This window comes from Neophocaena asiaeorientalis, unplaced genomic scaffold (genome assembly GCF_003031525.2).
Source record: "Neophocaena asiaeorientalis asiaeorientalis breed wild unplaced genomic scaffold, Neophocaena_asiaeorientalis_V1.1 scaffold37, whole genome shotgun sequence".
Lineage (NCBI taxonomy): Eukaryota > Metazoa > Chordata > Mammalia > Artiodactyla > Phocoenidae > Neophocaena > Neophocaena asiaeorientalis.
Genome location: NW_020174269.1, coordinates 2,670,350 through 2,684,336, shown reverse-complemented (window position 1 = coordinate 2,684,336; position 13,987 = coordinate 2,670,350). Strand labels below are relative to the sequence as shown.

Below are 13,987 nucleotides of genomic sequence, written 5' to 3'. Positions count from 1 at the left end.
TGGAGAAGCGATAAAATTTATTCCTTCATTAGTCACTGAGCACCGTCTACAGGCCAAAGCAATGTGCTAGGCACTGGAAAAACCAAAAGGACAACATGGTATCTTTTCTCAAGGACTTATTGCATTATACAATAATTTATTAACTAATATTTCACATAAGAAGCATCTATAGAATTTTTAAAAATACAATTTCCCAGAACCCTTCCTGGACCCAGCAAATCAGAATTTCCAGGAGTGGGGCCAGGCATCCTCCCATGTGAAAAAGCTTCGTCAGTGATGCTGATGCACATTCTCTGCTAAGAACTCCTGAACTGGAATAAAGGAGTTCAGAACCCAAACTAGTTTCATGTTCACAGAATCAGTGCCTCCAATACATGTACCGCCATCATTAAAGTAATGGAGGATCTACCAAACTATAAACAGAATCAGAAGAGAAAATTGCCTTCATTTTGCCCAGACCTTTACCAGAGTTGATGCCATCAGATTTTGAAGCGGTGGCTAATAACATACCTACTTTTGCACAGAATGGCTGCTTCCCAAAATGGAACCCACGACTGAGTGTTCTGTGGTTTCCTTTATTTCTTGGTGTTGACCTAGCACCTCGGCATGGGACAAGACTTCCCTTGTTTTTAGACTTTAATTTCTGTTAAAACTAGAAATAATATTATGATCTTTAGTTTATCTGTTTTATTTGCAGGATATTTATGATTAGTGAGAACCAAGAAGGTATACATAAAAACTCATATTTAAAGAAATCAAAAGATTAGCCTGTCAATGATGAGGAAATAGAAAAATGTGAGGAACTATATAGTTTTTCATAATGCTTAGGATTATGGGATTTCTTAGAGCCCGTTTCTTTCACTAGTTTGCTTCAAGACTATGGACAAATTAGTTAATTTTAATTAATTAATGTTCACTTTATCTAATTAGAGACATTAATTGCATTTTATGCTAATTCTTCCAGTAATGGTATAATTCAGTGAGGTATATGATAATTAATTCAGTTCAATTCAACATGTATTGAGGCTGCACTATGCAAAGCACTAGGTTAAGGACAAAATATTCTGCAACAAACATAACACATCCCTAACCTCAAAGAATACAATCTGATGGGAAGAACATGTTTACACAACTAATTAAACCATATGTCAGATTAATAAGTGCTACAATAGATATAAACCAGGTGTTTTAAGAGCACCAAGGAAAGTATTAATTTTGTATTGGAAAAGAAAACTTCTTTAAAAAGGTTCCACGTGACTTTAACTTTAGGGGCAGCGACGACAGGAACTCTCCCCCTTCCTTCCCAGATTTGTTGTGGGCGACTGCCGCCTTGTTTGCCAGAGAGGGGAGCTGCTTCAGAGTTGGCATCAGAAAGCTCTTCACGGGGATCACAGAATCAGATAGAATAGGACTTTAAAAAGTACTCTGTGCAGAATAAACACCAGCCTCACCCTTTAACCCCAAGTGGATTATGCACATGCTGGATAGCAGATCCCTCTGGGAATGTGTGCGTAGCATATAGAGCCACTGGAGTAGGGCTTCCCCCACCCCTGACTCCTGACCCAGCCTCGCTACGCTTAAAGCCAAGAAGCAGGTAAAACGCCAGACTGCTGTGCAGAGTTAGCAGAAAACAGAAGCTCCCTCCTGTCTCCCCGCTCCCTCTCTCCTGTCCCCACTAGCCAAGTCCCCAAAAGAGAAATACTTGGGTGGTGGTTGAGAACCTGCACCACCGCCTGGAGGGTAGTGCACCCTTGGAAGCGGGTCCACACTGGCTGCACTGTTCTGTCTGCCGGCTGAGGGGGTCTACATGCTATGAGTGACACCCTGGTTATCTCTGGCTTCGTCTATCACATCCACACATTTTCGTTTGCACCTTTTTAAAAGATCAAGAAAAGAGAGCAGAGAGGAAGAAGACAAAAGAGATTCATTGCTGACAAATGTAGTAAGGCCTTAAAGAAGTAAATAGACTAGGTATCTCCACTAAGTTAGCTTTACTATCATCAAGGAAAACCAGGAGGTCCAAGAGGGCAGGGATATATGTATACATATAGTTGATTCACTTCACTGTACAGCAGAAACTAACACAACATGGTAAAGCAATTATACTCCAATTAAAAATAAATAAATAATTTTTAAAAAGAAAACATTTCCAGTGACTAAACATGCAAATTGAATTCTAGTGGTTTTTAATGCACATAAGTCTGAAAAGCACAGATTTTTGAACAGTCTGCCTTTTGAGGGTTTGTCGGTCTTTATCTTGAAGTTTAACCACATAAGAGGCCTGGGAAGACAGCAAACGTCTATTGACTGATTATCATGTACAGACACTATCCCAGTCACCTTACACATACTACTTAATGTAATCGATATAGAAACAGAAATGTCCAACCCAAAGGCAGAAACCTTGCAGTGCCAACACACTTTACACAAGAAAATAGGAATCAAAAAATGTTTCAACATTCAGACTCTTTTGGGGGGGGAGTCAAAAAAAAACGCCTTTATTTCAAGAAACAAAGATGCCCCCTAGTGTTCAAACTCTATTAAATGTTTGGCTTTAAAAACAATACAAAAAGGCTTAATTCAAAGAATAGTGCTTCGTGCCTCTCAAGTAAAGAAAGCAGTTAGTCTTATTTCTTGAATTAATTTAGCAGAATATTTTCACCATACTGAGCAAACATGCTATTAAAATCATGGTGTCAAATAGAAATTAGAAACAAGGTGGTAGATCATTTCCTATTACCCTTACTGCCTTTTTTCATTTTCTTCTATTGTAAAGAAATCACATATGCCCCAATTTTTTTTTTTACATAGTCACATACACACTAGATTTATTTCACTTTAGTTCAGCTCAGGTACCTGTAGTATTATCTCTCATTAAGAAAAAATATTATATAGATGCTTAGAAATAGAAATGTAAGATCTGAAGTGTTCTTGAAGTGTATGAAGAGAAATGTAAGATCTGAAGTGTTCTTGAAGTGTGTGAACAGAAATGTATGCACATTGTTCGAAGATTTAATGGATATTTCTGATGGAGTCCATGGTACATGAACTGGGTATAATAAATTCTCTAGCTCATGTTTTACATGCACAACCAAACACTGATGCAGTCAACAGCGCTGTAAGGCCATTTTGTCATTTGATTGAGGAGAACCAGACTCAGAATAGTTTTGAATGCTGTGATATCAGGGCAACCTGATATCACAGCATTCTGACACAAACACTAGAATATGTCATGGCATATTGATGCAGCAGTACAACAGAAACATTGCAGTGTGGTCTCAGGACAATACACCATGAATATTTTATGTCTCTAAATACGATACCCCATTTAACACTTGCTCTTCTACTTCTAGAAAACTGTAAGCCACTTCTGCTTGAATAGTAATCAATAGCAAAATTCCTTTTTGCTGGCACATTCTGTGAGTTTCCCTAGAAAGTTTGCAATTTCCCTCAATCTTACTTAGTTGAAGCAGTTTCAATAAAGGCAGCAGCAGACGAGCAGTTTACAGCCTTAGCAGTGCAAATAGCCCATCGCTTATAAAGACAGTCACACACAAATACAATCTGTTTTACTGTACCAGATACACTTAGGGCATCATTTTACAGTTACTTGTACTATTCAAAATTTAAATTTCATTAGATGCTTGCTAATTTTTGAGCTGTATTGCTTGGAGATGGTGCTTCCATCCTTTCTGACTGAATCTGGCCCTGACTTTCATGTTGTACCCTATTTTCCACTCAGTTTCCTCCCTGAATAAGCCTAACTCTCTTAACTTCCCAATGAATCTGTAACAAATTCTCATTTTACTGTAAGATTTGCTTAAGATATTTGAAATAACACAGGTTAAAAATCCTAACAATTGCCAATGTTAAGAAATGGGAGCAACCAATAACCATGCTTGGTAGCAGAGAATGTGCATATATACTTGTCTCTATATACGCATACTTTTAATGGTGTATAATTAGAATGAAGGCCATAATATATTCTTAACTATATTCCCTAATGTTACATTGCATTTGAACTGGAATAATCCTTGTGAAAAAAGGATTCAGGGACTTTTAAAATCTGATTATTCAGGATGTGAATAATTTAATAATGAGATGATCTCTAGAATTAATTATGACTTATCCAGAAAATTTTTTTCCAACATATCCTTTGAAGTCCTTTTTAAAAAAGGAGACTTTAAAAAAGCTTTAAAGTCTTCCACTGTTTTTAGATTGGCACAATATACCCATTAAAAGCTTTGTCTTTAAAATAATGATTGATGGGCTTCCCTGGTGGTGCAGTGGTTGAGAGTCCGCCTGCCGATGCAGGGGACGCGGGTTCGTGCCCCGGTCCGGGAAGATCCCACATGCCGCAGAGCGGCTGGGCCCGTGAGCCATGGCCGCTGAGCCTGCGCGTCCGGAGCCTGTGCTCCGCAACGGGAGAGGCCACAGCAGTGAGAGGCCCGCGTACCGCAAAAAAAAAAAAAAAAGAAGAAATAATGATTGATGATCTAGCTGTGCTATTTAAAATTAAATACAGTTAAATTTTCAGTTCCTAAGTTACACTAGCTACGTTTTAAGAGCTCAGCAGCCATGTGTGGGCGCTGTACTGAACAGCACAGAATAGAACATATCCATCATCACAGAAGGTTCTACTGGGCAGTACTGATTGGCTCACCGATCCTTACTATAAATAAGCAGTAGCCATAGAAAGCATAGATTAAATTTCCTATGCCCATTTTGCCATATTCTTATGTTTTCTACTTTTAACAAAACCTTAGTATCCATTTATCTCCTTATTTAGTCTCGCCCCTGAAAGTCAAATGCCAAAATATGATTATTTTGTCAAAGGTTGTGGATAGGTCATGGCAGTGTGCTGTCATTATTTGTAGTGGAGATTTGCATGGTATCTCCTGATGAGATAGGGGTAGATCCCCTCCGAGCTCAGGGATGGGGTGGGCTCCACTTCACTGATCCTTCTCAATGATTGTTTGGGGGTTTTGGGTTTTGTTTAGCTTTGCTTTTTCGTTGCCACTATCAAGCATAAAGAGGGAGTTTTTCTATCAAACTGAATCCCCTTTCGCTTCTCTGGAGGTCTCCCCTTTATATCACCCTACTCACTGAAATCCAATGTGGAAGGTCAGTAACATATATAAATTAGCTTTCCTATACTGAGGCAATTTGAGGCTATTAAGGGATTAACAAGTAGATTTTTCCTTGATTTGACCTGTGTTTAAAGGATTAACAATCCTCCCCCTAAGGTCCAGTGACCCGTTTTCAGGCCTAGTCATCTGCTTTTACTCAGGATCAATGTGGGCTTTTTGGTTTGAGCACTAGATCAAACTCTAATGACCTCCAGTCCAGACTTCTGCCAGCTGAGCCACTGTCACCCTGCGCTCTTCCCTGGGAAATCCTGCTTTCACCATGTTAACAAATCCATCCCTATCTAGTACACACCTTATACTTCGTTTCTGGTTCCTGCACGACCTCCGCTCATTTGGAATTCACTTCTTTCTGTTCTGTCTGTTCCTTTTTTAGAAGGTTCATGCTCCCCTTCCCAGGACCATCACTGTTCCGGGTTAAGCCCCTGCAGTCTGGGACCAAACCCTCTCACTTTATCTGCCTCTTTCCGTGAGGCGCAATCATTATTAGCGCATTAAAAGGAATTCCCTTTTGCCCTGGTCCTCACAGGTTCTCATAAAGCATTTAAAATATTCAAGAGGTCATATTAAATATGGAAACCGTTACCACTTGGAAATAGACGCTCCTCCTTCCCGTCACAGGGGATCTATAATGTGCTGTCCAAGATGGTGGCCACCAGCTACGTGGAGATATTTAAATGTTAAAGTTAAATAACATTAAAATTTTAGTTCCTGGGCTTCCCTGGTGGCGCAGTGGTTGAGAGTCCGCCTGCCGATGCAGGAGACACGGGTTCGTGCCCCGGTCCAGGAAGATCCCACGTGCCGCGGAGCGGCTGGGCCCGTGAGCCACGGCCGCTGAGCCTGCGGGTCTGGAGCCTGTGCTCCGCAATGGGAGAGGCCACAACAGTGAGAGGCCAGCGTACCAAAAAAAAAAAAATTTTAGTTCCTCAGTGGCACTGGGCACACTTCATGGGCTCAAGTTGCCACATGTGGCTAGTGGCTTTCATACGGACACCACAAGTTGTGGAACGTGTCCATCGTTGAAGTAAGTTCTGTTGGGCAGAGCTGCTCTAGAACTTTTCTGTCACAGTCTATTCCTCAAGCATATGAGGGTAGATTGGCATCATTATCAAAATAATTGCTGTTTGTCATTTGTTAAGACCACTTTTCCAAATTTCTGAAAGTCTCGCCTTTTACCAATGGTCAGCCTCAAACTGACAAGTAACATGTAACAAGAATGCCCCTACTCCCACCCAGAAATGCTTGTGGATTGAGCTAGGAGTCACAGCCTCAAGGAAGACGTTTATATGCTAAAGTATAAATCAGACTCTTAAGTATTTTCTAAATGCTTTAATAAGGATTTCCTATGGCCAGCTGGGAGTTATACTATTACTCCAGCATTTACTGAGCACTTTCCGTGTATTCAATAAATACATAGTTTTAAGGGTTTTATAGTCAGTGCTCCCAAAACCCGTTTACTATCATTAAGCTGATTTTACAGGTGAGGAAACAAGCACAGAGAGGTTAGTAACCTCCCAAGTTTACACAGCTAACAAAGACTATCCTATCCCTCACACGTATTTGATTATTATGAATCAACCTTGGACTAGATTTACCCAAATTGTTCCAAGGGCCTATGAAACATGAATCTGGCTAGAAGGAGAAAGCTGAGGGACTAGGTACTTATCAAACCCCTAAGCTCAGAGAGAGAATGAGACTGCTTGCTTTCCAGAGGAAATATTTAACAGTTCAGGACAGTCAATTCTATATAATTTTGCTCTTTTTATGCTTTCTTATTTTTATGCTGTATTTAAAGCTTGTGCATAAAAGACATTAAAATTCACAGTTACTGTTGTTTACCAAGGAGAATGTTAGTGGCCTGTAGAAGAACTGTTGTTAAAATATGGATTCTTCTCTCCTTCTAGTACTCCCCTAGCATGACAATGAGTGTGTGATCCATTACCAAGTCTCCTCATGGAAAAACCACAGTGAGTCAGCCCTTCACAGAACTACTACGGAAGAAAATTATTCATCACAGTGTACAGTTAAACAAAGGAATCTCAGTCACACCAAACCAACCTTTTTATTTCCTGCTCTCTCCCCTATTTTGTGAAGAAAGCGGGTCCAAACGTGATTCGAACAACTGTACAGAGCGGCATATTAGAACTGCCCTCAACGGAACTGCAAATGATTATCTGTGTATGTATATGTGTGGGAAAGAGAATGTATTGTATGTGTGTATGTTATATGGATACATGCACATACATACATTGACCCACAGGACATTGTAAAATACTATCACATGACATCTTAAGTAGAAATAAGTAGGGACTTTTATTCCATCCTTTTTTTCACGTTTACATTTTAATTATTAAAAGTTGCTCCTGCCCCTCCCTGATCTATTTTGTGCTGTGTATATCACTGCTTTATATAAGTTATTTTTTAAGGTGAACTCAGATGTTATGGTTTTGTAAATGTCTGCAATCATGGATAGGAATAAAATCGCTTATTTGAGAGCTTTCATGAAATTGCGTGTGATGCAAGTTATCCTGTGAATCACAAAGGGTACTGTCTCAGAAAAGAAGTGTGTCTTCATCTTTATGTCAAATCAAACAACTTCTCAGTAACCTTCAGTGAGTATTTTTGTACTTTTTATGTAGGAAAAGTATTACTTCAAATCAACAAAAGCTTAACTGGGGCCTAACACAGTATATTTCTGCAATAACTGCTCTAGATGGAATTCTTGATTTGTCTTAGATGGTACAGAAAATCATTAATTAGCCGTGATTGCTTAGACCATAGCAATAAAGTGACAGGGGTCATCATATTTTTAGCAACATATTTCCTCTTTAATATGATAAAGCCCAGAAGTGGTAACACAGCTATTTGCTTGAATATGTCACTTGTCACCAGGAATGCTAGAGCTAAATTTTTAATAACATACTAACGTGAAATGTACCTCATTTTTATTCAGACTTGTGAATATCTCCACATAGACACTGCAAAGGAGATAGATTCAAATGATTGAGACTTTCAGCACAAGGGGGACGGAGTTTTTAATCACACGCCAGGGGCTCTGGAGTGCTGCTTCTCTACCCAGGTTATCTTAGTAGAAGCAAAACTGACTGTCCCTTCTTGTGGCCAGCAGAGCACCTGCTCTGTTCCCAGGATATAGGACTTATAGTAAAGCGAAATTATTGATAGTAACTATATTTCATCTAGCTATTGACTTCAGTAGGCTACATCTGCTTCATACAACTGTTCATAAAACATTAGAAAAATTTAAACAAAACACTTCCCTTATGAAAGCACATTGCTCTACGGCCCTTTCCAGATCTTTTGGGTTTTCTGTGTTGAATCAGGCATACAAACATCAAAGTCATAATAGAAAAGTCTGAAGACTGATTTTACATTCTAAAGCTAAGTTGGTGATCCTTTCTTTGAAAGTTGTGATAAAAATAACCATTGATCAGCAACTATATATCCCGACCCCAGAGACTTTGAAAAGCATTGTTTAATCTCAGGTAAGGGGCATCCATATTTCTTTAGGCGTATGGTCTCTAAGGTGAAAATTTGGCACTATATTTACTAGTTCCTCATCCCAGATGACTTATTTCTCTCAAATCCATAAGGATTTATTCCTTCTGAAAATAAAGATTTTTGCCTGTGCATGACAGGGATGTCAGGCAGAACTGTTAAGAGGGGAAAAGGAAGCTGAATTAAAATTTATGTTCCAGATTTAAACTAATCAAACTAGTTGCCATTAATCACACAGTGTGCCAGAGGCTAGAACTGCACACTGGAGAACAACTTCAAGCTTTCAAGCCACAGAGAGGCTTTCATGAAAAATTCAAACGACAAGGTCTTTAACTCAAGCCAAGGTAACCTGAAGATGACACCGTGTAGTGTACAGACACATGAATTTACCAAGAATAATTTTAACTTTCACTTTTTATGACAGCTGTGTGAACACTGAGAGTCTTGTGATTATTAAGCTTAATCTTATAATGCTAGAATTTTGAAACCTTTTGTTGACTCTTTTCTCTATTGTTACTGATCTTGAATTTCTTTCATTTGCCTTCTAAGAAGGTATTGTCTCTTATAGTCAAAGAATCCTGAGCATGATTTTACTTGCTCTTATTTTGGAAGTAATATTGGAATATGAAGGCAATAGGGTCCCATTATTTCTAGCCTATTTGGTCAAAACAGTAAAATTGACTTTTTCCAAGGTATAGCAATCAATTCAACGTATTTCTCTTTCTCTTGGAACCCAGATTAAAAATAGCTAGTTTTTTAAATTCCTGAAATCATTGAAAATTTGAAGAAGTTGTATTCAAGAAAACCAGAAAATAAAGATATTTAATTCCAATATCAAATAATTTTCTCATGCACCGAATGGAGGATAGTATATCTGTATATTAATTCTGTTTAGGTTTTGAATCATTTAAACCTTATCCTTTTCTCTTTTCACCCATGTTTTCCATGCATTTGTGTTGGTCTTTATATATACTACCTGTTCCTGAGTTACTTTTAACATTTCACCTTACAGTAACATTAGCAATTCTTGCCTACATTGAACATATGAAATATACATGTGAAATATAAAAATAAATAGGTGAAAACATTAACTCTTATTACTCTGCTCTGCGTTCTGCCTAACTCACTACAGTTGAAAATATATGTCAGAGTCTTTCTAAGGTACATATGTCCTTAACTAGCTACCTTTCTTATAGCAAAGCTGCACACAGGAACAGAGGCTGTGAGGTGCCACTGATCTGGTAACAACCCACACATTTGATGGGTGAATGTTCGTTCTCCTTTCCAAGTGTTCCAGTTTGGACTCAGTTGCTGATGAACAGGAATTACACGGCTAAGAATCTGAGGTTAAGATTTCTCTATTGCCAGGAAATTAACAAATCTGCTCCCTAAGCCATGGAAAGTACCCAAAACAACCCTCTCCCTCCAGGAATAAAATAAAGTGCCATTTCTATATTTATGATTCTCTAAGCTATCTGAACTCTGTTGCATTTCATAGGATCATTCAGTTAACACTCTTCTTGTAGTTTAAAAGAGCAAATGAAAATATGTGAGTTCAGTTTGGACATGAGGAAGCCCTATGTCTGTCCATACCTTTTCTCTATCATTTCATCCTGAGAATGTGCAGCAAAGCATTTAGAACTGTGCGCTTGGCAAAGAGTTTTCCACAGCCCTTAATCCCATGATGTCTTGATTGGGCTTTTTCTCCACGCCTCCTTCCCAATCCCTGCACCTTCCAGTAGAAATAAGATACAAACTGCACATTTTTACCTTCTTAGCCCTTACAGTTTTCTTCTTCATATAGTATATAGTTTTCCTAGGGGACGTAATCACAATTTCCACTTTCTGACTGCCACTGTTAATTGGGTCAGTGAACCACACCTTGAGAAATACTGGAAAAGTGAACCACTATTAATACACTTCCATTTGGCATATTAAACTTGCGTGTGTGTGTGTATGTGTGTGTTGTGGGTGGCGGTGTGAAGTTTGCCCACAAAACACTTCCATTATGACTTATTATTGCACAACTGGTAACTATTAATTCCTTCCTTTGTATGTTATTTCGATGGTAAAATAGCTGATTAAAGTGATTTCGGATGGAAAGAGTAATACAAAACATAAGCAGATGGACTCACCTGCTTTCACATCCTCTGCTAGCTTGTCCACATTAGGCTTTCTTGAGAAGGCACTGCACCTAAAGGTAAGAGCATAAATGACCATCTAATCCTTGGTCACTTCACTGCCACGAATTGTGCAATAATTACAGTCTTTTGATGTAGACATTTGTTTAGAAGAAACTGAGTTGATGTTATTTCACCAAAAATGTCAACTTTACCCATGAACTGTAATTCGCATTGAAAGGAGTGACCTACAGATGAAAACACCTGAGACCTCTTTAATTACTTTCCTGAACTATATTCTAAAGAGAAATTATCAGTTGAGTAGGTCTCCTAAGGAGGATTTCCTCTAAGTTTCCCATGTTAACTTAGTACAAATGGTCTTCCTGAGTAGAAGAAAAATAATTTCTGTAAGTATTGATAGCTTAATGTGAATATTTTTGCTGTCTGCATCCTTAAGTATGTAGACAAATATATAGATACTGTAAAATTTAAAGTGTGACTAAGTGTTTTCATGTATAGTTTGTCTTTTCCTCCTTTGCAGATTTACTGTCCTCAGGATAAATTGGACTCACTTTGATTATCCCAGTTATTGAAATGTAATGATATGTCCCTAGAAATATTTAGCATTTCCATTTTTTAAGTGAGATGTGCAATTAACGTGACAAAGTCAAGTATTAATATTCCTATTAAAAAAGTATTTATTCCCAGAATTTTTTCCCAGTTAACATTAAAACTTTATCCCACTTTTCTCTTTTGTACCAAATGACCTCAGTACATTGCCCAGAAAATGAAATTTGGATTCTTCAGTGTTCCCAGAACACAAGACAACATGTTATTAGCTAAATTACCATCGTGTCCTGACAGAATTGCTCAGGAAAATGCAATTAATCATCTACTTATTAGAAAACAACAACTCAAATAACCTTTCCAGTTTACGTAATTTGAAAATAAATCTAATTTTAGCCACACCTTAGAAATGTTTTTAATATAAACAGATTAAACTGTGTATGTGGCTTTCTATTAGATTATATTTCAAAATATTTACTTTCCATGCATTACAACAGTTAAAAACTTAACAGAAACTATATATTAGAATGAATAAAGGACGTGGTGTTTTTTCAAACATGAATGGACAAGTCTTTATAACGAGGGTTCTTTATAGCCATCAGTTTATTGTACTGTTTAATTTATCTAATTGTGATTTTAAGAATTTAAGATGTTTTCTTACTACATGTGTTAAAATGTTACTTATAATATCTTCCTGGAAAAACAATTATTTGTCAGGCTTTTATGAACGCACAATTAATGTATAACTGTAACTGGAGTCTGGGATGCCTCTTCATAATCTCCTGTCCTTCATTCTACTATGGCCACCAGCTACCCAATACATTTTCTAAATTTAGCGTCTGCCTGTGTGTGTGTGTGCACACATGCATGCACATATTTGCATTATTACATTTTCAATTGGATTTATCACTCCCCATTTTCGTACAGATATTTGAGCTAGTCACGCAATGTAAAAGGTTGCCATAAAGATGTACGTAAATATCCCTTAATTTCGCACATTTTCACATTTAATTCTAAAAATACAGATTTTCATCTACCGTTTCTACCATTTCTAGCCTCTAACTTTATTACTTATTGAAAAAGTAAAGGAAATTGTTCATATGAAGCTAGCATAAATGCTGTCGGAATGATAAAATTGTAATTAATGTGGACATCTGTGTCTACAATTGAATTAGGCATTATGCTTTATGTAAAAACCAGGTGTCTCTAATATCAAAGAATTTCTTTATATGCATTTAAATAGGTTATGATGAGCGGCTAGCTCTATGTGGTCAGATAACTAAACTTTGAATACCAAAAATATAACTAATATTATTAGCAAGTCTGTTAATGGGTAAAAAGTTCAGTATTTTATTCCAAGTAGGATTGCACATAATGTGGAAATCTGAAGCAGTTATGCAGGTGATTCGTATAAAACTATGCTTCTCCTCAAGCACATTCATCTTTCTGATGAATTATACAGATGGTCGCCTCAGCTCACCATGAGCATTTGCCCAAATACAAATTCTGAAGTAGGTTCTGCACACTACTGCATAGATATTTAAGAATATAGGAGGAGGGAGGTCTATAACTGAGATTAAGAATTCATCCTAGGGCTTCCCTGGTGGCACAGTGGTTGAGAGTCCACCTGCCGATGCAGGGGACATGGGTTCGTGCCCCGGTCCAGGAAGATCCCACATGCTGCGGAGCGGCTGGGCCCGTGAGCCATGGCCGCTGAGCCTGCGTGTCCAGAGCCTGTGCTCCACAACGGGAGAGGCCACAACAGTGAGAGGCCCGCGTACCGCAAAAAAAAAAAAAAAGAATTCATCCTAGATAAAATGGAAGCATATAAATTATTTTTTCAATAAATTCTTAAATGCTGTTTCTGTAGTATTCAAGAGAATTTAAGTGTTTTATTTTTAGCATTATGGTTTTGATCCACATGGTGTCTTCTAGCTCACTGCTGCCACACATTTGTATGTAGTCTTTTTTTTTTTTTTTTTTTTTTGCGGTACGCGGGCCTCTCACTGTTGTGGCCTCTCCCGTTGCGGAGCACAGGCTCCAGACGTGCAGGCTCAGTGGCCATGGCTCCCGGGCCCAGCCGCTCTGCGGCATGTGGGATCTTCCCGGACCGGGACACGAACCCCTGTCTCCTGCATTGGCAGGTGGACTTTCATCCACTGCGCCACCAGGGAAGCCCCTGTACGTAGTCTTTAGAAAGGGTAATGCTGTAAATCCCACTGGGCAGACACCTTATTGAGCTGAAGGTTACCTCAAGTAACTTATGAGGCAGTTTTAGCAAGGTGTCTAGATTTCTGGGAGATGGAAGGTAGGTAGCAAGGCAACTGGAGAGTCCCTGAATTGAAACAGGTAGAGTCCTATAACTAAGAACTTCTCTGGAAGTTGTTACTTGAGCTGTTTCTAATGGTGCAAAAGTGGCTATTAGTGGTAGTAACATCCTGTAGATTCAGGACAAGAGTAACATACATTAAAAAAAAAAAAGTCAGTAGAATTAGTTTAATGCCTCCTCGGCTCCTTTTGGTAAGTGAGATAACAGTAAAAGTACACAATGAAGGGTAAGGGGCTGGAGACTGCACAACCAGGCCCACACAGTGAGACTCACCAAGTGTTTGTTCCCATAGCTCAGTGTATCTCTAA

The 13,987-nt window shown here is 38.4% G+C and overlaps 1 protein-coding gene across 3 annotated transcripts in view; it reads left to right on the top strand.

Moving 5' to 3' along the window:
* SSBP2 (single stranded DNA binding protein 2) overlaps positions 1-7,654 on the top strand; it is a 287,990-nt gene extending 280,336 nt beyond the window's left edge. For 2 of the 3 annotated variants that reach the window (XM_024755704.1, XM_024755702.1), the window contains one exon: positions 7,052-7,654. In XM_024755704.1, coding sequence (XP_024611472.1) covers positions 7,052-7,081 — 30 coding nt within the window. In that variant the 3' untranslated portion in view covers positions 7,082-7,654. The remainder of the gene's footprint in view (positions 1-7,051) is intronic. The other variant, XM_024755703.1, reaches the window with a different exon arrangement.
* The last annotated feature ends 6,333 nt before the right edge of the window (positions 7,655-13,987 follow it).